The sequence below is a fragment of the Acanthaster planci genome, linkage group LG14 (assembly GCF_054643075.1).
Source record: "Acanthaster planci isolate LZ-2023a linkage group LG14, COTS_SCS, whole genome shotgun sequence".
Lineage (NCBI taxonomy): Eukaryota > Metazoa > Echinodermata > Asteroidea > Valvatida > Acanthasteridae > Acanthaster > Acanthaster planci.
This window is the reverse complement of record NC_141790.1, coordinates 7,458,616-7,481,330: the sequence shown is the minus strand read 5'-3', so window position 1 is coordinate 7,481,330 and position 22,715 is coordinate 7,458,616. Positions and strand designations below refer to the sequence as shown.

General features: G+C 41.6%; 1 protein-coding gene across 9 annotated transcripts in view; it reads left to right on the top strand.

Moving 5' to 3' along the window:
• Nucleotides 1–22,495, top strand: part of LOC110988774 (guanylate cyclase soluble subunit beta-2-like) — an 85,940-nt gene extending 63,445 nt beyond the window's left edge. For 7 of the 9 annotated variants that reach the window (XM_087145665.1, XM_022252593.2, XM_087145663.1 and 4 more), the window contains 10 exons: nt 2,787–3,047; nt 11,485–11,690; nt 13,136–13,565; nt 15,438–15,758; nt 16,554–16,702; nt 17,693–17,839; nt 18,079–18,233; nt 19,130–19,365; nt 19,966–20,100; nt 21,106–22,495. In XM_087145665.1, coding sequence (XP_087001791.1) covers nt 2,787–3,047; nt 11,485–11,690; nt 13,136–13,565; nt 15,438–15,758; nt 16,554–16,702; nt 17,693–17,839; nt 18,079–18,233; nt 19,130–19,365; nt 19,966–20,100; nt 21,106–21,305 — 2,240 coding nt within the window. In that variant the 3' untranslated portion in view covers nt 21,306–22,495. Of the gene's footprint in view, nt 1–2,786; nt 3,048–3,067; nt 7,152–11,484; nt 11,691–12,318; nt 12,385–13,135; nt 13,566–15,437; nt 15,759–16,553; nt 16,703–17,692; nt 17,840–18,078; nt 18,234–19,129; nt 19,366–19,965; nt 20,101–21,105 lie in introns of those variants that run through there. The other 2 variants (XM_087145667.1, XM_087145666.1) reach the window with 2 other exon arrangements.
• Nucleotides 22,496–22,715: the final 220 nt, after the last annotated feature.

Genomic DNA, 22,715 nt, shown 5'->3' with positions numbered 1-22,715 from the left:
TCCACTGCTATATCAAACACTCCACTTTAAACATTAATTACTTACGATGACAAAAAACTCAGGCAGGTCCTGACCTGCCTGATTTTTTTTTTTTTAGTTTCCATTTTCCTTGCATCAATTCCTTAGTGTTGTGACCTGATTACGTCAACCACCAAGCAAGCGATCTGTCACCTAGCCACCAAACCTCCTCAATTACTGTTCCAGAAAACTGACTGCGTTGGCCAAGCAGCGGCCTTTTTCTACTTTTTTACCCTCCACGTGGTGACTTTATTTACCAACTTTATTTCATGTACAATGGCACTCGAACTTAAAATCCCCAAAAGTCTACCCTCCGTGAAACGAACTTGACTTTCTCCATACGTTCAAAAATGGCAGGATATATTTCCTCAAAATAATTATTTGCTGGCAAAATTACATCGTCAAAGTCCTTGAAAAGCTAGCCCTGATGGATTAATATCGATATTTAGGCATGCCCTTCTGATTATCTCAGCATATTCTGAAGTATAATCGCGATGCACTCTTTTGTTTGTTCCACTACCCCCGCCTGAGCATGTGTGCATAATCATCTCACTGTCAATTTGAATTGGAATAGTAATTAAAGTAAACGGATGGTCCATCCCTTTGGCGGAATAGCCGACAAATCAGCGACTGATTCTGGCCCACGCGTGAATGTGGTCTCTACTTGATGTTGAACTGAATGTTTGAAGGTTCATCACAAGTTAAAAATCAGCAGAACTCAGATTCTTTATTTTCACCGCTGTGTCCATGATGCATTGACCGGTGAAGGTAAAAGCTTTCTGTTTGAAAGTATGGGCGAATATATAAGTGTCAGTGAATGGGACCTACGGCTACCGCGCAGCAAAGAACCGTTTTGAAAGGCACTGAAACCGACAATCGTCCATGACCACTCGAGACCGCCATTGACGTAAATTTGTGCCTGAAATTGGGGGATGGGGAGATGGGGATTGTGGAGGGGATGACTTGCCTGGCCGCGTATTTTTTCCCAAACGGGATCCAACAGTTTCGAAAGAGGGCGCCCTCTGTGCTTATGCATTATTCGTAATTCTGTCTTTGGCTTTGATGAGTGGTTATATAATAACGAATAAAGGCTTTTATTGATTGGTTGAAAGTACTTCCGACTTTGAATCCTCCGTCTTAAGTTTGAATCATCTTTCTCGTTTTACAACTCTTTTTTTTAAACTTGTAAAAAGTGAGAAAGGAACGTTTGGTTTGTGAGGTCGAAAACCATGCATTAAATATTCATGTAACAGACCAGTCACAAGACAGGAAACCAAAACTGTTTTGAACAAAAATTTGCTTCCCAGCCATGGATATTTTAAAGGGGGGGGGCACTAAGGAGCGATATTCGTGGTACAGATGTACCCCTCTAATATGTATTACATTCATGCATAATATGACACCTGCACTGCCCGCTTTTGGCAGTTTTTATTGTACTCGTATTTTGAATGATATTGAATACATTTTGGTTGGAAAGCCTAAAAAAAAATTCCACGATCTGCATGAATTTTTCATCACTAAAAGTAGAGTAGGGATCTTTATTAGCCCACCCCCAGTCAAAATATTGGAGGGTGTTAACCCCGCTCCCATCCCCTGGATTTACGCCCACGACGACCCCTGATTGGGCCCACGAGAAGGCCCGTCAACACTTTTCTCTGCCAACAGACTTAGATATCTACACCCATTCTTCTATTCAGCTCTGTTCCCACGGATCAGTTCTTGACAACATCCGTATGTACAGGAGGTGGGGACTCCGTCATATCAGGCATTTCATTTTGTTTAATTTATGATTGGGGATTTTCAGCTAATCAAACAGGGAAAATTGGAAGAATGAGTCGAATTTGATTGTAGCAGGGGCAATCCTTCGTTGCTCAAACAGTCCTGTGGCACTCGATAACGGGAAGGTGTTCTCTGAACAGTTGGCTTACACCATACTTTTTACCATGCTTTCCGACCCATGGCCGCGATCGTAGGGGCATAGTGACCAGGGGGCGGGGGTGCCCCCTAATTAATTCCAGAATTAATTAATAGAACTTCAGCTGGCAAATGAATCCAGCGATATACGTTGGCCGTCGACATTTCCCTTGAAGCATGAAATGTAGCTTACCACGGATTTCCACTTTGCACCGCATGGGGTTGGCGAGCAAGTTACAAGTCGGCAAATTGACTGTGGCATACCCCTCAAAGAATATGCCTTCGCTACGCCACTGAAAGCCATGTCACAGTCCTTTGCGACTGTAATGCTTTACCGTGTCCCGGGTTATGTCCGAATTACTTGGCTACGACCGCCAATAGCGCACAGGTCTATCAGAAATGGCTGCAGATGGTGGCTACTCACCTCAACATTTAGGGTTTTTGCCGCCGTAGCCTAGGGCCGAATTGGGTATTTGGAGACTGCGGGTTCGGAGTCACAAAATTAAAATTGCCATCAAAGGGCTCCACGATGATTAGATATAGCCGTTGACAAGGCCGATTCCCGAAAGGCCTGGCGATACCAAAGATGGCGGATTGAAGAGGTTTGTGGGAAATACATGACGTCAATGTAAACAGTCTGTACATAAACGTGTACAAGCATGGTCGACCCCGTTACTGTGAGATATGTATCTTCTTCATGTCTGTATATAGAAAGGTTATTATCTGTCAGTCCAGACGTATCTGTTGACGACAGATCATTCGGTCAGTTTTATCTTTATCCCGTTTCTTAATCTAGTAATGTGCCATCCCCCGCGGTGAAAGTGGCCAAACATCTTCTCTCTTGTTTGTTCCAGGCCTCAAGGTGCCTGTTATTCTGGAGCTCTTCGGGGAGTTCTTCTTCAGCTTCTGCCAGAAGTCCGGCTACGACGAGATGCTGCGGGCCCTCGGCGGCAATCTCAAGAGCTTCCTGGAGAACCTGGACTCCCTGCACTCTTACCTCAGCTTCTCCTACGAGCAGATGGAGGCTCCGTCCTTCAGGTGTGAGCGGCGGCACGACAATGCGCTCATCCTGCACTACTACTCCCACCGGAAGGGGCTGCACCCGATCGTCGTCGGTGAGTTGCTCCAATGTTTTTGTGTCCATCAATATGAAATTTTCTTAGGTTGTGACGTGGACTGCTGTAACTTCTTGAGGAAGTGACTTTGGTAGTTTCTCCTGTACAAAGTGTTTGACAAAAAGGTCACTCTACTTTAAAGAGTTTCTTTGTCCAAAACTACATGTTTACCAGCAGAAGAGCTTGGTATTATCTGCAAGATTGTCTTAAACAACAAAGTCTCAGCTTTCCAATGATACATTGACTTTAAAGATCCCCAGTTTATTGTCAATAACTTAAAATGCTGCTTATAAAATGTGAGTTTTAATGAGAATAAGTTTTAACTTTAGAAGTATCAACGGATGGTATTGCCACTGGTAGCATATTCCAAAGACGAGTGTCATAAACGTAACAGATCGGTGACCAGAGTAAATTTTGCGGGCTCCAATATGGTTGGAAAGCAAATGCCAGAGCAATATTTTGATGTCAAATGAAATATTTGCGCTTCGGATTCTCAGAAGTTGGACACAATTCAACCTCGGTGAATTTGGCTGCAAATATTTCGTGACGTCAAGTTCGCTCCGCTTTCGCAAGTGTGAGCCGGCCTTACGCGGTTTTGCAAACTTACTGACGTAAATATACTACAATGGGAAGGGATATATACTCCCACACACTTGTTTAGGTGGGAGATGGGCTTTGAATCACCCCCACCACTCTTTTGTGATGAGTGAAAATTAAAGCGGATTGTAAACCATTTTGGGACTTCTCAACGACCGAAATGTATTCAAGATCACTCATATCGGAGGAAAATTAAAAATCTAAAATATGCCATTCAGGTGTAGGATTCTGCATGAATGAAATATATATTACAGATGTAGGCCTACATCTGTATCACGAACATTGCCCCACATATAGTGTCATATGACGTCAACCCCCCTCCCCATTTCAAATTTTCATGGCAGGGCAGGTCATTCCCCCACAAATCCCCATCCCCCAAATTTCCAGCACAAATTTACGCCACTGTGTATTACGAAACCAGTCATGGGCAGTAGCTGAGAGAGATAATTTTGGTACGATACCTTTAAAATATTACAAACAAAACACACAATTTTAAGTTACAACAGTTCGTCACTGTTTTCACAAAAAGAGAAAAGTCTTGCCGGAGAGTAAAAATTAGGTTTCGTGGAAATCGCATTAATGAAGTTGGTCTGTTTTTCAAATACTTATTTCCGCAATATTTAGCATAATATCCAATGCTATATCATGAACGATCTAAAATAACACAAAACTACAAGATAGTATTCATAGAAATCAGTTAAAATTGTTTTTTTGGAAACACACTTGTGTCTCTCCAAGGCGAAAACGGTAAAACGAGTTTTGCCCTTTATTGCTTATACTATACAACTTTGGCTTATTGTGAAAATGAAAAAAGCGTTCGGTTGAACCTTGCCCCATGGAGATCCTCGTGATTGGTTTTTTTCAGTAGATTTTGTTAACAATTATTACACCAAGTTGTTGCCCATAGGCATCACATAGCCAATTTTATTTTGCAAAAGACACCCATAAATTTGAAAAAAAAAAAAAGAATTGGGGCAACGTTGTCTCTGCGTGAAAATGATGACGAGTTTATAGCTATAGGAAGTCAGTGTAATCCAGTCAGCAATGGAGTTTCATAATGAGGTCCCTGATAAAGAAACACTGCAGCTTGCGCCAGATGCAAACATTTCCACTACACATTTTCCCTTCGTCATTGAGGATTTGATATTACATTTGTTTTCACATGAATACGAACTTTGCCAAACAGGCGTAGCCATTCAAATTCTACGGGAAATTACACTTCAAATCAAGATCTTTGTACTAGGCCAAGGAAAATTCTTTCTCTCGTGGTCTTTCTTCCGTCTCCACTGTGTTTTAATCGATATGCCAGGGCCTTGCAAACCACGTGCAATTTCCGAATAAGATCCCCCTGAATCAATACCTCATTCTTGTAACCCTAAACTGGTTTTGTATTCCAATTTCCTGAAAATGTGACTGCTTTTCATCGAGAATGAGGATTGATTGCTGCATGTGTAGCTAGGGTGCCTCAAGAGAAGTTAGTCCCACAGGTACTTGGTTATGACTCAGGTGCACTCTGCAAAGAAAATCGGCCTGATTGGGCTTATCTGGTCAGGGTTATGAATCTTCGCACACGCTCATGTATCGTGTCAGTCTTATCAAGAGTTTCCCCGAATCGACAGGGAATAATAGGCTGCTTACAATGACGCCAGGCATTCTTTCCTTGTGTGCTTTCCTGTGGTAGTGAGATGGGGCGCGATCCATCAAGTCCCCAGGGGAAAGCGCATATGAAACCAAAGCCTGACGTCACTATCTTTTTGAGTAATTAAGTCCAAATCATAGCCAACCCACAACAATCAGTGGATTAAGAGTTAAACATCTTAGGTTTTCATAGTGTGGTGATACAAAGTGGGGACTTCCTTTCAATGTTTGAAAACTACTTGAGATCAGAACTCGCAAAATAAGTCATATAGGGCCATTTGATCAGATATTTTGGTTTAGTTTGCTCAGAAAGACTACTTACTTGCATCAACTAGTGTGCATGGCGTCCAGACGACAACGGTCAGTGAGTGTATGCAAATGTAGAGGGTTCCCTTTGATTCATTATGCAAGATTTGAGTCAAAAATGGCACCCAGGGGCCGCTACTCGTTTGCGTTAAAGGTCGGATGACACATTTGAAATATAATCACTTTTTCCTTTCTTAAGTGCTAACCATGATAAATTTCTCCCATAGACAGAGATAATGGCGCGTAAAATCTTTTGTTTATAATGGGACGGATACGTCTTACATGTCATTTAAGCCTTTATCAACGCAAAGCTGCAAGTGATCTCTTTCGTGTTCGAAACTTGAAGTTTCACCATCTTAAGGCTATACCATAGCTAATGGTAACACACTGGAAATGTTAACCTTTTTATAGTCAAAATGGAAACTTGGAAAGAACGGAGAAAACCGTTTTCCCTCAGACGCCAGACAAGAATATGTCGAATCTTTAATTCCCTGTGCTAATGCAAAAGCTAAATGATTACTTTTGAATCAAAATAAAATTCTGATGTAGCTTCCATTTTCAATTTTATATGATTGTAGTCTGTTCCTGAAGTGGAACTGACATCCATTTTGCTAGTGAGGCTGGGCATTGGTGTTCTCCCAGAATAACATTGTTATGATTTCCTCTTTCATTTCACTTCCAATCACTCCCGTCGTAAATCACGTCCACAATTGTAATCGAGTCGAGTTGGCCGGCTTGTTCTTTAACCAGATTGCGGTTCATTTCTCTTGGCTGTCGATCTTTACAGTCTGTGTTGATTCGTTTAGCTGGGCTGAGTCTGCCTGCCCGCCGCCGATGAAATACTGTTCAGTTCAATAAACGTGTCACCTTATTGAATTATCGCGCGCCTTTATTGCCGCTTTACAAGCGCCGTCACGGGCTCGGATATGCGCGTTAATGCGCTCCACTAAATCTCCACTGCCGGAAAAAAACTGGCAGACGCGTTGAGCCGAGTAACCTGATCCGTAAAAAGCAACTGCTGTGTGTTTAGAAGTGACAATGAGAAGAGACGAATTAGGCCTGCGAATGGCAGATCAGAAGTGAGCGCAACGAGCCGTTGACAGGTCCCAGCTTCCGGAGTGACGCACGTGGCTTAGGAGAGGTGTCGGATGAAGAGTAGATGTTACCAGTTGTCAATTCGCCATCGAGGAGAGTCTAGAAACACCTGGCAAAACTTGGGCAAATTTTGCGCGAGATCAAGCCGTTTTTATTCCAAGGTATCGAGTGATCTGGTCCAAGCAAATCGTGAGACATTACTCGTTGGGTTATTTGGAGGGGGTTATGGATGTACCCTGAGACAACATCAGCGCGTGAAAGGGGTTGTCGCGCTTCATTTTGAGCACTGCAGTCACTTGATGAAGGCACGCCGAGTTTCAATCGATCGGCTCTTACGGACAGATCCGGCTGATAATCTGTAAGTGCATCTGGCGAGCCGTACATGTGACGGTTCGTGCATGTTCGATGACATCAGCAATCTACGGCCGGAGGTTCACGCCACGTTGAAAGTTGCCTCCACTTTTAAAGGTAGGCTGTCGCTTCATGTTCCTGGAAGAGGGACTGTTATTAAATAACGCGGAGATCTTTTAAAAGGGAATGTGTCTCTGCACTGAAGAAAAAAAAACAGCAGATCCCTCTACTATTTCAATGCATGTAGATGAGTATTGTTGAACTAATTGAGTTGATTGTTTCTACGCTCATGGTGGATTGTTTCTACCCATGGTGTTTTGAGATCTCTGTACGTCATACAGCTGTCAACACCAACTTCAAACCTCTATTGCAGAAAAACTGGAGCATTTCTCCCTGATGAATTACATGATAGCTTTTTGCTCAACCGCGAATCAACACTGACGAATAGGAGTGGGGCGAATAAATACATGTAGGCCTATAGAAACCTGTAAGATCGCTGACTGATTTTCGTTGAGGCATGTGTGCGATAAATGGACGCAGAGGAAACGGCTGAGACCAGCAGGTTTATTGTGCACGTTGTTTTCGTTATTTTTATCGTCATTTGTTTAGAATGACTAATAATGAAAGGCATCCATCATCCGAATAACGTCGAAAGTATTTTACAACCCAAATCAACAATCAATGAGGACTCATCAAACCACCAGAGTAGCTGATTATTATAAGTGTCACGCTAACTTAATGAATGAATATAAACGAGCACTTTTCATGTCATCTCCAAGAGAAATACATCCAAGACGTCTATTGCATTCATATTCCCAATGGCGTATCCAGGTCTCGAGTCAGGGGGAGGGCAAAATGGGAATTTAATTTTTAACCGCTGTCCAAATTTCTAATCCATAAAAGAATCCTTACTCCCCTACCCTATAAGAAAGCTGGAAGAAACGATTGTAAAATGCTTGTTGGGCTGTCATTTTTAAAAAGCAGAATAATGAATAACTAAATTGACAACATGGCTCGAGTACACCCCCCCCCGCTGAAAACGCCAATGGCTCGTCGTTTAGAGAGAGCAAGTATACCATGTTCTGCCCGAAAGGAGAATATAGCTCTGGATTTAAATATATGACTGCGAGTGCACTGTGCAAAATTGGGATCTTAGAAAACCAAAAATGAAAAGACTCCCTAAAGGCTACACACAAAGTAACTTTCATTTACGAAAGAATCGATCTCTTAACGACCCCATTGCTGAAAATAAGAATGTAATTATATGCAGGTTTTAAAAAAAGTAGAGTTTTCTTCAGATAAGTTGGAAGGTAATGAAGTAGTGAAGAAGTACTTCATGTTTTGAATCGAACGAAAATACTATGTGTCCCAAGAAAAAACACAACTCAAACGTAGCATTCATTTTCTATCGAAATAATTGTTTAAAAAATTGATATGGCATTAAGTTAACGCCTATAGTGTTTTCCACGTACACTGAATATTTGATTGAATCTCATGTTGCGTTGCGTAACACAACTCATTTTTGTCCTGCCCAATGTAAGTTCAAACGGTTTATTTTACAAGTTTATGACATCACTGAATTCCGATCCTAAATTGTTACATAACTGCATTGGTTGTTCACTTATTTGGAATTTTTTTCTAGTTCCCAAACTTGTTCAAATCGATGCTTATTTCAGAGGGCTAAATGTGGCACACCACATTTTACCTTCAATAATAATAACAACACATGACATAAACTGGCACTGTAAGTCATTGCAAATATTTTTTTCACAAAAACGTCTTCTTTTATTTTGGAGACTCCAGTCTTAATAAATTTCGCTCGTCTCGGGTTTTTTGATGAGGGGCTCGAGTCGAGCCGAGTCATTGACTCGAGTCATTACTACTCTGACTTCTGTAACATTTTCCACTTTGAAGGATCCTGTTTGTTAATGTAAAGTGAAAGAGCTTTTAACCGTGACACAGAACAATAGAAAATTGTTCAGTTCTGTTATCCTCATTCTGTAGAACTTTGCAGTGATTTCTTATGTGAAACGGTGTTCAAATGGCGCTGGAACATGCACCTAATTCAAAAGGGAACACGCCCTCTTGCTTTAGCAACTGAGGGAACTGTTATTTTTTTATTTTGTTTATTAATTTATTTATGATTTTTTCTTCTAGAAAACTCTGTGAGTAATGGAAAGGTGAAATTGAATTTCCAGATAACAAATTATATCCGTTAGCCTTGTAGATTATGAGACTATCTGGGCATTTTACGTCTAATTACAATGTAAATTGCAAGTGAGGGCCCGTTAATCTAATAAACAGCTGGATAAGAGGCTAAGTTTCACCGGCCGCAGGCAAAAGTCGAAGCAATTTACATATTGTCGGATTACCCTTTCCTAACCCAGTGATGATTTTTAGAAATATGTTTGCGTTTGAGACATGCTGTCCCCAAAAATTCAAATTTATAAAAATTTAATTAAAAATTTAAAATGCATGCACTGTGAAATATATATCATTTTTTGTCTATCGGTTATCAAATTTACACTGAAACAATACATGTGCAATTGTGAAAGCTAGCAATATATTAAAATGAATTCATATTGTCAAAACACTGTAAATTAAGTATAAATTATGATAAAGTAACAAAGAGGTCATCTCAACAAATACATTGGTACGCGATCATTATTAAGGAAGCAAACAGCCCTTGAACGCAAACTCAACAGCATATGACTTGAGTCCAATTAAATTGGTCGATATCGCTTACCTGGTTGCATAGATTAAGTAAAAAGCTTAAGCCCGGGAGACAACACCTTATTTTATTTACATTGACACAATTTGGCATTGATTTAGAAGGAATGCACTTGAAATGCTCTGTGAAAAATTACGCACAATGCGTTACCACTCAGGGGTTAGGGCGAAGCAACGTCGAACAACAAATAATCTTGACTCATGTCGTTAATGTTTGTTGCCTTTTTTCACAAATTGGTTAATTTGAATTAAAAAAAAAATCTAAAACGAAATATTTTAGGATTTAGCATGAATATCAGGTTTTAGTGTTTGCTGGCAAGGATGCAGAAACGTTTGTCTCAACATGTTGAATAGTAATACAAAGACTATTAACATAAATTATTTTACATTAAAATAAATTGGACTCAATAAAAAGAGCAACATATGTACGGTAGACGCTCAGTGTCTTTTGTCATATGTTAGTAACAGTATCGACCGCTTCGTTCTTTGGAAACTTCTTCCCAAGGTTGGTCACATTTTGCCCAAACTAACCGATGAATGAAGCATAAAACAATCCTGCAGATGTCCTTTAAATAATCTTGCCCAACACATTTAACCACTTTTAACACTTATTGAGACGTGGTGAAATTTGGAAGAAACCTTACCCCTTCTTCGTTGTGTGAAAAGAAACAATGTCCTCTCTCCCCCATATTTTTGGGACGAAACATGAAACCGCGTGATTTAATAAAATGATTCGAATCCAACATCCGACACCTTGCGGGCATTCTGATGAGATCGATTTCTGTTCCGTGATTCACATAACAGACCTACCTTAAGTGTGGTATTTGAAGCAGACACATTAGGGAGGAGAAATCGATGGGAAAATACAGTAGCATCGCATCTTTTAATAATTCCTGCACCATCTTTTTCGCTTTACATAGAAGCGGTCATTCACATTTCTACTGGAAACGAGAAAAGAAAATGAAAAGAATAAATACGGCCATATCCAGCTTTTGCATTCGGCATATTTTGAGGAGAAATCTCGAGGATTTAAATTGCCTACGTCAATCGGCCAACAGAAATGCAAACATGTACGAGGGCATTTCTCAAATTGTGCCAATTCAAGTCAATCAATGCAGGATTTCATGATATGTTTGTGGTATTATTTTCATTCATTATTGCGCAAGTATTTAGTCTCAGTGTTTGCGGAATGAGGGCTTGTTTTAACTATCACATTTAAATGACTTCATTTTTGTTTGTATAATATAAAGTATTTAGGAGCATTGTCATACGGTCAGCATTTTCCTCTTTTAATTAAGTTACATCGAATATCTGATGAGAATTTGAACAAGGTGTTTCTTCACTTGAGATATCCATTTCATCATCACTGTTTCGTGGTAACACGGAAACAGACACTTTTTATACTTAAAATATTTAAAAGACTGTTTTCAAGCTGATAAGATAGATCTAGCTCCTCAAAAATGTCTCCCTGTTTTTCTAGAATGACGACGAGTTACATTCTGTAATTTTAGACACCCGATAAATCTTGTCTGCATGACCCGTGCTCATTTTCTGAGTGTCAATGTCAATTTTTTCCCTCAACCCAGATCTCAGAGGTAATTCGATAACGAAGACGCCTTAGGAACACTTTTTTAAACCTTGTTTAAATGCCTAGGTTAAAAATAGAAGAATAGGCCGTGTCAGGAAATAACAGTCAGTTTTGGTGCATAAACGTTGCCAGGCATTGTCCGCGCAGTCGCCAAGGAATTCTTTGACAGCGAGCTCAAGATGGAGGTGATAGACGAGACTCACGAGGAGGAGCGCAACGGCAAGAAGGAGCACGTGACCTTCGCCATCTACCAAAGACGTATCCGCAAAATCGACGAGGGACCGCCCAAGTTTGTGGCGCAGTCACGGAAGCACAGCGAGCAGCAACTCAACAAGGAGGTATGTCCTAGCACACTTAGTCTTTCGACACTCAATCCACGTCTTTTCACAAGTTTTGTTTACCCTATGTCTTTCAGTTCTAGATCTTCCTGTTTTACTGTAGTAGTGTCCATGCCAGAGTTAGACAAAAATAGCAAATTCCAAATGCCAGAAATTGATTAAAATAACTATTCTTCCTTTGTCGATAAATCTGACGGAAGTATTTTGTGTGAGAAAAATTCCCCATTAACTAATATCGAGTCTCCAGTAAAGAATTGGTCGTTGCTGTCCCTTGCCTTCCTCTCGGTTTTAGCAGACGTAGTTCCTGGCCAGCGATTTTTAGTTTGGTAGCTAACTGCAGTCAATTAACCAACCATTACAGCTCCGCGTGTGGGCTTTAGAAATACTTCCTTTGCCTCCCCATGTTCTCGTTCCTGTACTAATTTCAACTTTTTAACAGTTTCCAGATGCACTAGCGTGATTAGAGCTTGATTTATGACTTGAGTGCTTTCCTTTTCTTCGGCGTGTGGTTTCTTTTGCTTGTAGCCTGTTACCTTCCCCTTAACTGTTAGCCTTCCTCTTTCTCCCCTCTTGACCCGCTGCCTACGTCACCTGCTCCTAACCCCTTCCTCCAACCACGGTAGAACAGTGGGTGAGCGAACAGGCTTGCTCTCCCGTGGGTGATGAGTTTGAGGAGTGGCAGCCTTATCCGTGGGTGAGTGTTCGCTCCTTCTCGCCGTCTCCTCGCGATTTGGGAAGGTGCTTTCTTTTCCAGACCACTTAAGCCGATGCTCATAATTTTTTGCCTAATTTTGAGGCTTCCATTCCATTAGTAGGCCTATAGGCCTTGTCTGAATCTTCCGACTACATGTAGCTAGGTCTGGATCCTCACCGTCTGCATATACAGGGGAGCGTGCTGACAATAGACGAAGCCGGAACCCTGGAAGCCCGTAGACAAATATCCCGTTTGCCCCCCATTTTCTACTAACACCATTAACACTGGATGAACGCGCCATCTGGGCTCCTGCACCATGTTAATTAGGTGGATTGGTTCTTTTTAGTACAAATTCACTTTGCACTTTGACAAATATACACGAGAACAAGTGGCTGTGCAAAGATACTCAAGTTGAGAAACAAAACATGAGACCTTCTGCTTCCTAATGCAGTCGACCTTCTTCTTCCCTTCAAGAACAAACGGTACCACACAGTTTATTTCCATGTTTAAATAAAGAATTTGAAAATCAGGCTTGTTTTTACATCTCCTGTTCCCTTCTTCCTTCCATGCTTCCTCGTCTGAAGGATGAAACGGTAAATCTTTTCATTTTACACTCAGTCATGTTGCATCTTTTATACTTACTTCCTTGTCGTATACTAATGATCTTTCTTATGATTTGCCCCGTCCACGCGACCGCTGAATGCATTAGAATACCGCTGTAAGTCTTGAACATTGTTGTTTGCATCCGCAGGATGTTCAAGCAGTGTTCCGCAACATTGAAGAGCACAAGGAGGCGGGCACCAAGCCCCTGAACCACTACTCCCCTAAGAAGATCCAGTCCCTCATCTCCCTGGGCAACCTGTACGGCAGCTTCAACCCCACCTACCCGGAGAAGCTCTGGATGACGCAGCAGGTCTTTTGCGAGTATTTCCCCTACCACCTGGTCTTCGACGGGGAGCTCATGATCATGCAGGCCGGCGTGCACATCCAGCGGATCATGCCCCGGCTTCGTAGCCTGGAGGGCAACCCGGTCTGCGTGTTCTTCGATCTGATCCACCCCCAGATAGATTGGAGCATCCGGAGCATACAAAAGTTCGAGAACATGCAGTTTGTGCTGCAGACGAGGCGGGATTCCATGACGCCCGAGTGGGGTAGAGACCAGCCCATGTTACAACTACGAGGTTAGGAATATACCAAGTTTGACATACCAAATTGAGGCAATGCTGTGTTTAAAATTGCCGTTTCCTGCAATACATTACAATCTTCTTCACTCTCAATCAGTGCTTCGGCTCTTTAACCTTTTTTAATCGAAATCCTCGGGCTGGTTCTTCTGTGTGTTTTTAAGTTATAAAGAAGCGGCAACTCGATTTTCAATATTAAACTCATGCATGTATGGGTGCTTTGTTGAAAGCATTTGTACTTCGTGCCAGCTCTTAAAGTGTGTAATTTGCCTGAACTATAAAACACACCCACCACGCGCATGGATGGTCATTACACTACAAAGCAGCAGTGTAAAATAAACGCCCAATGCTATCAGCATTGACTGTGTCATCAAATGGCCAAATATAAAGCATCGCCTTAAGTTAATAAGCATCTTCAGGCCCTATATTGTGAGACGCAGATGCCTTTATATCTAGATAGGGAGCTTTAATGTGGATTTTCTATTGATTTTTATCCGACAATGTTGAAAGCAGTTAGCAAGCAGACCCTGGCATCCTTGTGATGACATATCACTCCCGGTGTTCATAGAATATTCTGTAGCATCACACCCCCACAATGCACTGTACAAAGCCACAAAGCAGGTGTTCTTTGTCAGTCGATCGGGCGTTATTGTTTCACTTGGGCGGTGCGATTTAGAACCCATTATTTGGAACTCCTTCCTTTTCTGCTTCAATTATGTTCTAAAAACAGGAACATAGTATGACATGTAAGTGCAGTTAGTCACGACTTTCGAAAGTTTCACGCCTTAGAGTGAGTGTATGCTCCAGTTCGTCGCCGTTTTCACGAAGGGACGGGCGCGTCAAATATGACATTTTTTTCGATTTCTCCTTATTTCTTAATTTGCTTTTTGACATGCTTTCGTCAGCAAAACATCACAAATTCTCAATTACACTGATGATGCCAGGGACAAACATCCCAATTTGCGTTTTCACGAAGAGATGCGAACACTCCTGTCCCGGGAACACGTATAAAACGTATTGCCTGGAAAGCTGAATTCTCAGCTGTCATTTTGTAAATTGAGGATCTAATAGTGTGGCATTTTGTGTCCTGTTACGCCTGACCTGTGTAATTCGATATGGAAATTTCAATGAAATTGATTTCAAACTATTTCTATTTGTTTGGCAGGTAATTTCGCCTTATTTCGTCACTCTTGGAAATTACAGAATGTGTTCTGAACTGACAAACAAAATCATAATGTGAGATGTGACTGGAACACGAAAAGAATTGGACGCCTAATTTATAGAATAACCCAACTGCGCGCGCGTAAACATGAGCGCTCCTTCCCGTGGAAGACACTCTGAATGGTTTGGAGGAGTAATGTGGATTTCCGTGTTTATGAAAGGACGCGCATCTTACTTATTAATTCCAGCTTGTAAACCCCTGTATTCATTCAAATTAAGAGGTACATGTACAAATTTACCTCTCAAAGAGTCATTTGAAGGCTTCTTTACTGAATTAAGTTGTTGAAAAGTAGTATAGTTTTTGCAGTTTTGAAAAAGGAGAAACCTTTGTTGCTTCTGTTGTTTCTCATTGTGAAAACGGTGACGAATTACCATAGCCAAGCGTGTTTTATACCCTTAATTTAAAAGTATACCAACACATGTACATGCAAATGCGACCCAAAGGACATGGCATGAATTGCAAGTCCAGAGCTCCTCGTTTGACTTTAATACGAACCCTCAAACTTTTACCCATGTTTTGACAATTTGAAGCAGTGTGCCACAGTAAGGAATACATCATAGCAAAGGGTTCATTTCCCTAATGCCAACTTAAACAAATAATTCGGTCACAGATATTGTATATACCCTGATCTGTTCCTACCCGGTGCGCAGGTCAGATGGTGTGGATGGAGTCCCTAGACGCCATGGTCTACATCTGCTCGCCCCGCGTGGCCAGCTTAAAGGAGTTGGAGGCCCGCAACCTCCACCTGTCCGACATCCCCTTCCACGACGTCACCCGCGATCTCATCCTCTTTAACCACCAGCGGCTGGCCGAGATCGAGCTGGGCAAGCAGCTGGAGCAAAAGAAAGAGGAGCTTCGGACGGCCCTGCAGGCCCTGGAGACGGAGAAGCAGAAGACGGACATGCTGCTCCACTCCATGCTGCCGCGGCAGGTGGCCGACCAGCTCCGGGAGGGCAAGAAGGTAGAGGCCGGTGAGTTGCCAATTCGACCAAGTCACATATCAGCCGAATTCAGGCATCGTGCCTGACTAAATTCTTTTTACCGGTCCATTTTTTTCACAATCGAGTAAAGTTGTTCATTGTAGAACCTTTATGAACTCTACCCACTGAACTCTCGATAGAGGCCACTTGGTATGGAGGGCGCTATTTGGTTTGGGTTAAATCTTCTATGTTTGGTCAAAATTTAGCCATACTGCAAAAGGGTAGGGCCTAGGGCCTATAGAGGATTCGGGACGTCTACAAAAAAATTGAGGGCTTACGAAAGTTGTCATGAAACTCGAAAGCCAGTATTCCGGCACTCCCAGAAAATGTCAGCGTGCATCTCAATTTACGATAACGGGGAAGCTTCAAACTAACCTATTAGTGGCTTTTCCAGCTCAGTATCAATATCAAACGCCAGGCTCCAGCACCAAACAGCACATGGAAATTGTTGCATGTAACTTGGGCCGAGTATATGGCTTGCCTGACACTGCTGCCAAAGGCAAACAGAACACCTTAATCAGCCTCTATCAATGCTATTCAAAATACCTGTTTTCCTATGTGTTTGGATAAATTCTTCCCAGACATACGTCCTATAGGTTTTAAAATGTAACATCATGTCAAGTTTCTGTCAAATTATATTACCAGGGCTTGAATCTATTTATATAATCAAATTTGCTACATACGAGGGAAATATTTTTACATTTCTGCCAAAGAATTTACCGAAACATGGGACAGAGGTTTTTGTGACAGATCCGTAAGTTTCTCTATCATTGTAACAATTTTCAGGAGAATATGAACTTGTGACCATCTTATTCAGCGACATAGTCTCCTTCACGAACATTTGTTCAAAGTGTAGGCCCATCGACATCGTCAACATGCTGAATTCATTGTATATACGGTTCGACAAACTAACGACTGTTCACGACGTCTACAAGGTAAAGTATCCTCTCAATCAGTGTTAACTATCCTGCACAAAGGTTGGCGTGGAGGAGACTGCAAGAAATATAGAGGGCGCTGTGGGAATGCCCTAATCAGCTCACGACATCCTGAGTGCTTTGGCTACGTCATAGAGTGTGCAGGACTAGATTATAATTGAATCCGCACAAAAACTGCATTCTCTCTTAAGGAGAGCTCACCCGAACAGCAGTGGCTCTTTATATTGTCCAATAACTTATACCCTTTGAATTTTTTACTACTAAGGGCGTCTCTATATAAACAGAGTTATTAGGCAAGCTCTGAGTGCAAATATCATTATCAGAGCTCGTAGTCAACATTATCTTATATATCTATATATCTTACATATTTGCTCTGAATATTTTGGCAGTACAGCCATTCATGTAAAAAGATCATACATGAAAACGTAATTTTCATGGACTGGTGTCAGTTGTTTAATGCTCCCGCGTTCATACACTGTTAATATTCCGATTTATAGTTAAATACATTTTCATATATAGATATGAATACCAAATTAAATACAAGTATGGCAAGTGAAAGAAATTATACGTTGGTTTGTTTTCTATTGCAAAAAAACCACATTCTTCCAGTGATACTTTGGAAAAACCGGGAGAGGGATCGTGCTATGGCTATTCGAAATAGACCTTTTTCAAGTGCTTGGAGGCGCTGAATATTTTTCTTTACCAATGACTTTTCCTCCATTGACGTCCTATGCGGTGACCGACCATAAGCCTGTAACCCTGCATACCACTTGTTTTTGACAAACATTCTTGTAGTTTTTCTGCGCTCTATCTCTCCCTCTTTGCTCACAGACGATAACAAAGTTAAGGTGCTTTTCAGGTCATTTCTTCACTTGTCTGTGCGAGTTACCATTCATAATGAGCATTATTATTGCTCAGTTCATTTCAGTACGTATGCAGTGAAGCAGCTTACAATTTTAAACCAGGATGAATACCGTCTTTATTTTGCAGGTCGAAACCATAGGCGACGCGTACATGGTCGTCGGGGGACTGCCCATACCTATCACAACCCACGCAGAACGCGTGGCCAATATGGCCCTAGGGATGATGGTGTTATCAAGCGAAGTCATATCACCTGTCTCGCGGGAACCGATTGGGGTCAGTATTTAATACCAAAGGTTACCAAGGTATCAGGTTTTTGTTCCAAAACGGGCAGGCAATGACAGCACTCTTTTGTAATCCGTCCAGATCTCACCTTTTCGCTGACTCATTTCTTTGGTAATTTGATATGTGTTTCAAGAGACCTGGCTTAGTAGATCTGCAAAGCCTCAAGTCATGCAATCTGACAAGGCTTCTGCTGCTGTGTTTCTGAGTCCACTTTCGATATCTGTTTCCAGATAAGAATTGGTATCCACTCGGGACCGGCGGTGGCGGGGGTTGTAGGCGAAAAGATGCCTCGCTACTGTCTTTTCGGGGACACCGTCAACACGGCGTCTAGGATGGAGAGCCACGGAGTTCCTAACAAAATTCACATCAGCTCGAGCGCTTATAGGTACATTCTTAATAATGAAGCATTACACACAAACGACGGTGGTTGGAGTAACTGGCACATTTATTAGACAAATCCAAAATTGAGGCTCACTTTTTTGCATGGTTGCCGGTGTGACAATTTAAAAATGAGCCTCGGTGGTGTTCAGTGAAAAATATAAGTGACAAAATGGGAATCTGTCATGCCGAAAAGAAAAACTTCAACGAGGTTATGTGACGCCAGAAGCTCAATTCGGTTGCTGAAAAGAAAACTGAAAATAAGGGAATTCAAAAGTCAGCGCCACCACGCGCTAGCTTTGAAAGCGTAATGGTAACGTTTCAGCATTACAATTTAATGTGCGATCCAACCGTCAATAGTCTCAGCTATTAGTCTTACAACAAAACCACAAAAGCGCTCACGAGCCCTTGAAGTAAACGATGGAACTGTTAGTTATTTAGGGAAGAAATTGGGAGGCAAGCACGCGTCCAGAAATGTGTTAAAGGGAGTAATGCCCCATGGTACGCAAATGGCCATTGCAAAACAATTGCACTTCCGTTTTAAACTCTAGTTGCGTCACTGTATCTTCAATGTTTCACATTGCAAGCAAACTAGCTCTTTGCACGTCCCCACATCCCTTATACGATGCGCTCGTAAGGACATTTACAGAATTACGTCCATACAGGAGTGGCAAAGCCTTGTGAGGTTACTTAATCCCAACCATTGCGCACACATTGATGTTGACAGCCGTCGGGGCGCACATTAAAACTTTGACTAATATTATTGTTCGAGCAAATTGAAAGTTCCAAGAAATTAATATGCAGCCTGAAAAAATTGGCCAATCCCAGAGCCTAAGAGCGATGGGAAGAAACAAAACTCGGCTCCAACCGAACCCACACATATCACTGATTGTCCCCCAACAGTTGTCTGAGCGACAAGGCCTTCCGCTTTGAGAATCGGGGAGAGATCGTGATCAAAGGCAAGGGGCTCATGAATACCTACTTCTTGGAGGGCAACGACAGCGCCACCATGGAGGAGATCTTGGGCACCTACCGAGGGAACGAGGCTGACTCCAGCAGAGGATCGACCCCAGAGAAGACGGATAAGACGAAAACGCCACCAGACACGCCGTCCTTACTTGTTGGTCGCTATGTCGGAGGTATGCGCAGACCTACTATGTTTTGGTTCAAATCGAGATTTTTTGAATGCCCAACTTTTGTTGTGATGCATGCAACAATTATCGCGCATAAAGGGAAATTAGACCGAAAGTACAGCCAATCACAATCTTGTTTTCCTGCAACAAACGTTTTTATTGTTAAGAGTATTTGAACGCGTTCTTCAAACCGATACTTATTTTGCAAAATTCATGGTGGTAAATAATGTGATCTGATTTCTGTAAACATTAGGAAGTGGTCACTTGATGCTGAATTTTAAAATAGTTTGTTTATAACCAGAAGTATCAGAGATCAAAAACGTGACGGTAACGGTATACATTGAATTGCATAATTGATATTTCTATTAGACAAGGAGGCTTCCACAGCAAAATGCCGCACCGTCGGAAGCTTGCTGATAGTACATTATGATAATTTTTTCAACTTACGCAGGCCGGTATAAAGTTTTGGCCTAAAAAAAGCTCAGATTTACAGACTCCACCCCAAACAACCCTCGTCTGTGTTTACCCCACCGTCACTGTCTTCCACGTATGAACATCCAACATTCTCTGTTGGAAATTAATATTCTTGTTTTTACTGCCTGTCAGTTGACCGATTTGGGCCGAAAGTAAGCGATGACACGAAAGTCGTCCCCATGTACTATCCTGATAACGATAAGAACCGCACTCCGTACAGAACAGGTCAACGCTCATCGACCGCCAAGAGTTCTTCTGGTACCTCAGGTATGGGATTGAGCAGGTCCCCTGTCTATACATTGGTTTTCTTTCCATGAGTAGATTAAATTCTGACCCATTTGGGCTGACAAGTGGCAACAGAAGGCCTTAACGAGGAGTGATATACCGCGCGCAGTCTCAGCCCGGTGTGGCGGTCTCAGCGGTCCCCTCGACGTAGCCGGACATTTAAACGGACTACTTTCCCATTGTTGTGCGCAGAGATGACATGATGTATTTTTACCATATTTGGTAAGGGGGACGGCTGAGACGGGGAGACCGCAACACCGGTATTGAATATTGTTCGCGTTTTTTAAATACTGCAGTTGATCGCCTAATTGCACGCGTTTTTCCGCTGCAAGTGTAAACAATCCTACAGGAAACCAGTGTGTGTTCGATGTGTTACTGCATGCACAAAACAACAGACTTGGATTAATCCATAAATTTGCATCAACTCCATAAAAAGGTGGAGATCCAGGTGGTCAAAACCCCCTGTTCTGACGCCAAAGAATAAATAACTTATTCTAGCAATTAATTGTAAAAGATGATATCATGTAATAGTCTATGTAATGCATTACGTGTGTCAGTCTGTTCGCAAAAATTAGACTTTAAAAAAATTTGCGGGTTTGGCACCCTCCCCCCCACGAAAAACTCCCCGGATGCGCCTCTGCTAAAAGAGCCAGGAACAGCTACAGTGTAGTTTTTGTGCCGAGGCTTCATGAGTTTTTGTAATAATATCTTATTGTCATTTCGACTCAAATTTTATGAAAATCAAACAATGCTGTTCCTGCGAAAACTTCCACACTCTGAGGCCAGCCATCTGTGAGGCTGTGCACTGTAAAAGACTATCACAGCGAAACTCAGTGTTCAGTTGACCGGTGTGCTCATGAGGAATGCAAATACATGCAGGCAAATTTCTTTTAAAAAAATTAGGCAAGGGACGGTCCAGGGTCTAAAGATACGCGATCTCCTTGGTTAAGCAGTTAACCCTGAAGCCCTGTTGTGCTTATCCACTAGCCTCCAGTTCCAGTGAACCAACAAGTGATGACAGGCCCAAGTGTCCAGTGTACAAGGAGCTGTCGCAGGCCCAGACGAAAAGACCAGTGGACGGCGAGGGCGCAAGGTCGTCACGCAGCTCAGGCGCAACGTCTAGCCCCAGGCGCATGCGCAACAGGATTTCAAATCACAGGGAATCCAAAACGTGTACATTACTGTAGTCTTGTATTATAATTTTATATAACGTAATACATGAATGATCGTGCCAAAGTATATTTGTATATATTTTGCTGTAAACCTGAAATTTTGAAGAATATTTATTGAAATTTTAAAGAAGTAAAGAATCGGTTGTGCCTAATTAAGGGCAACATGCTGGCCAACTGCCCGGCTATTCTGTAGCAGTTGAAGTAAACAAGATATGTTGGTACAATTATAGACTAATTACAGTTGTTATAACTGAAGTAAAAGGCAATAAGCAAGTATGATTTTTTTATAAGTTATAATTATTTCTATAATCCACGAAGTTCGAGGTGTACTCATACGGATATTCTAGCTCCTTCCAAGTTGTCAAGGTCATTATGAGGTTGATAAACATAAAGCTGTCGTGTAACATTGTTTTCATGTGAAAGAAAATGGTTCTCAACAAAAATCTGTGGGAAAATATCAACTCCAAGTGGTATTATATTAATGATTTGGAATCGATTTCATATTCTTCTCGTATTGGTGTTTCAATCATTGTTTTCCAGTGATGGTATTCATCATGAAAGTATTATTTTGTATGCAATTTTATCACGTTTGTCTAAGCTGTTGTTCACATCACGGAAGATATATGCCACCCGTCTGAAGTTTTGCCGCACACGACACAAGTAGGCCTACCCAAAATCCCTTGGACGATATAAAACTCTGACATAATGCCACTTTTGTTTAAGCCGTCAATTGTTGCTTCCGCGCTGACAGGAGCATGAGCCACTGAAACACTACTATAACCCATTTAACCTGTGAAGTTTTCAGCTTTGTTGACAGTGTTTCTTTTGAAAAACAATTTTAAAAACCTGTAATAATTATACTATCGCGCCAAGGTTTATCTTTCTCCGTGCACCTTGGATTGTTATGGAATTACAGAACTGGAGTGGAAAGGTAATATTCGTTTTTCACTCTTGACATTTGTCCTATAAACCACTTTAATATTTAGTTTTTCCAAAAGTACTTAAAACTGTTTAGAAGTTATTAGCTTTTTGGTTTTCTTTGCTTTGATATATAAATCCATGCTACTGTCATAAACCATCCGTAAGCTATACGGTGATAAAGTTATAATTAAGTTTGACATAAAACTAGCATGCTGAGAAATACAAATTTCCAGTGAAACCTCAATCTCGCTGAAGTTGTAATAAACTGTAAATTATTTTGATAACATTGGTCTTGTGCTTGTTCTGCTTCAGCGAAATGTCGAGCTCTTTGAAACGGATGAGCGATTCCATTGAGTTGATATGGCTTTCTCTTTGAACTGTGCGGTAGAGAGACGGGCAGATTCACTGATTTATTGATCGGTGGATTTCGATCTAACAGTTGCCCTCTGCAAGTTGTAATGGCAATACCAAACTTAAAGTCATGGTCATGATGCGACAGATCCA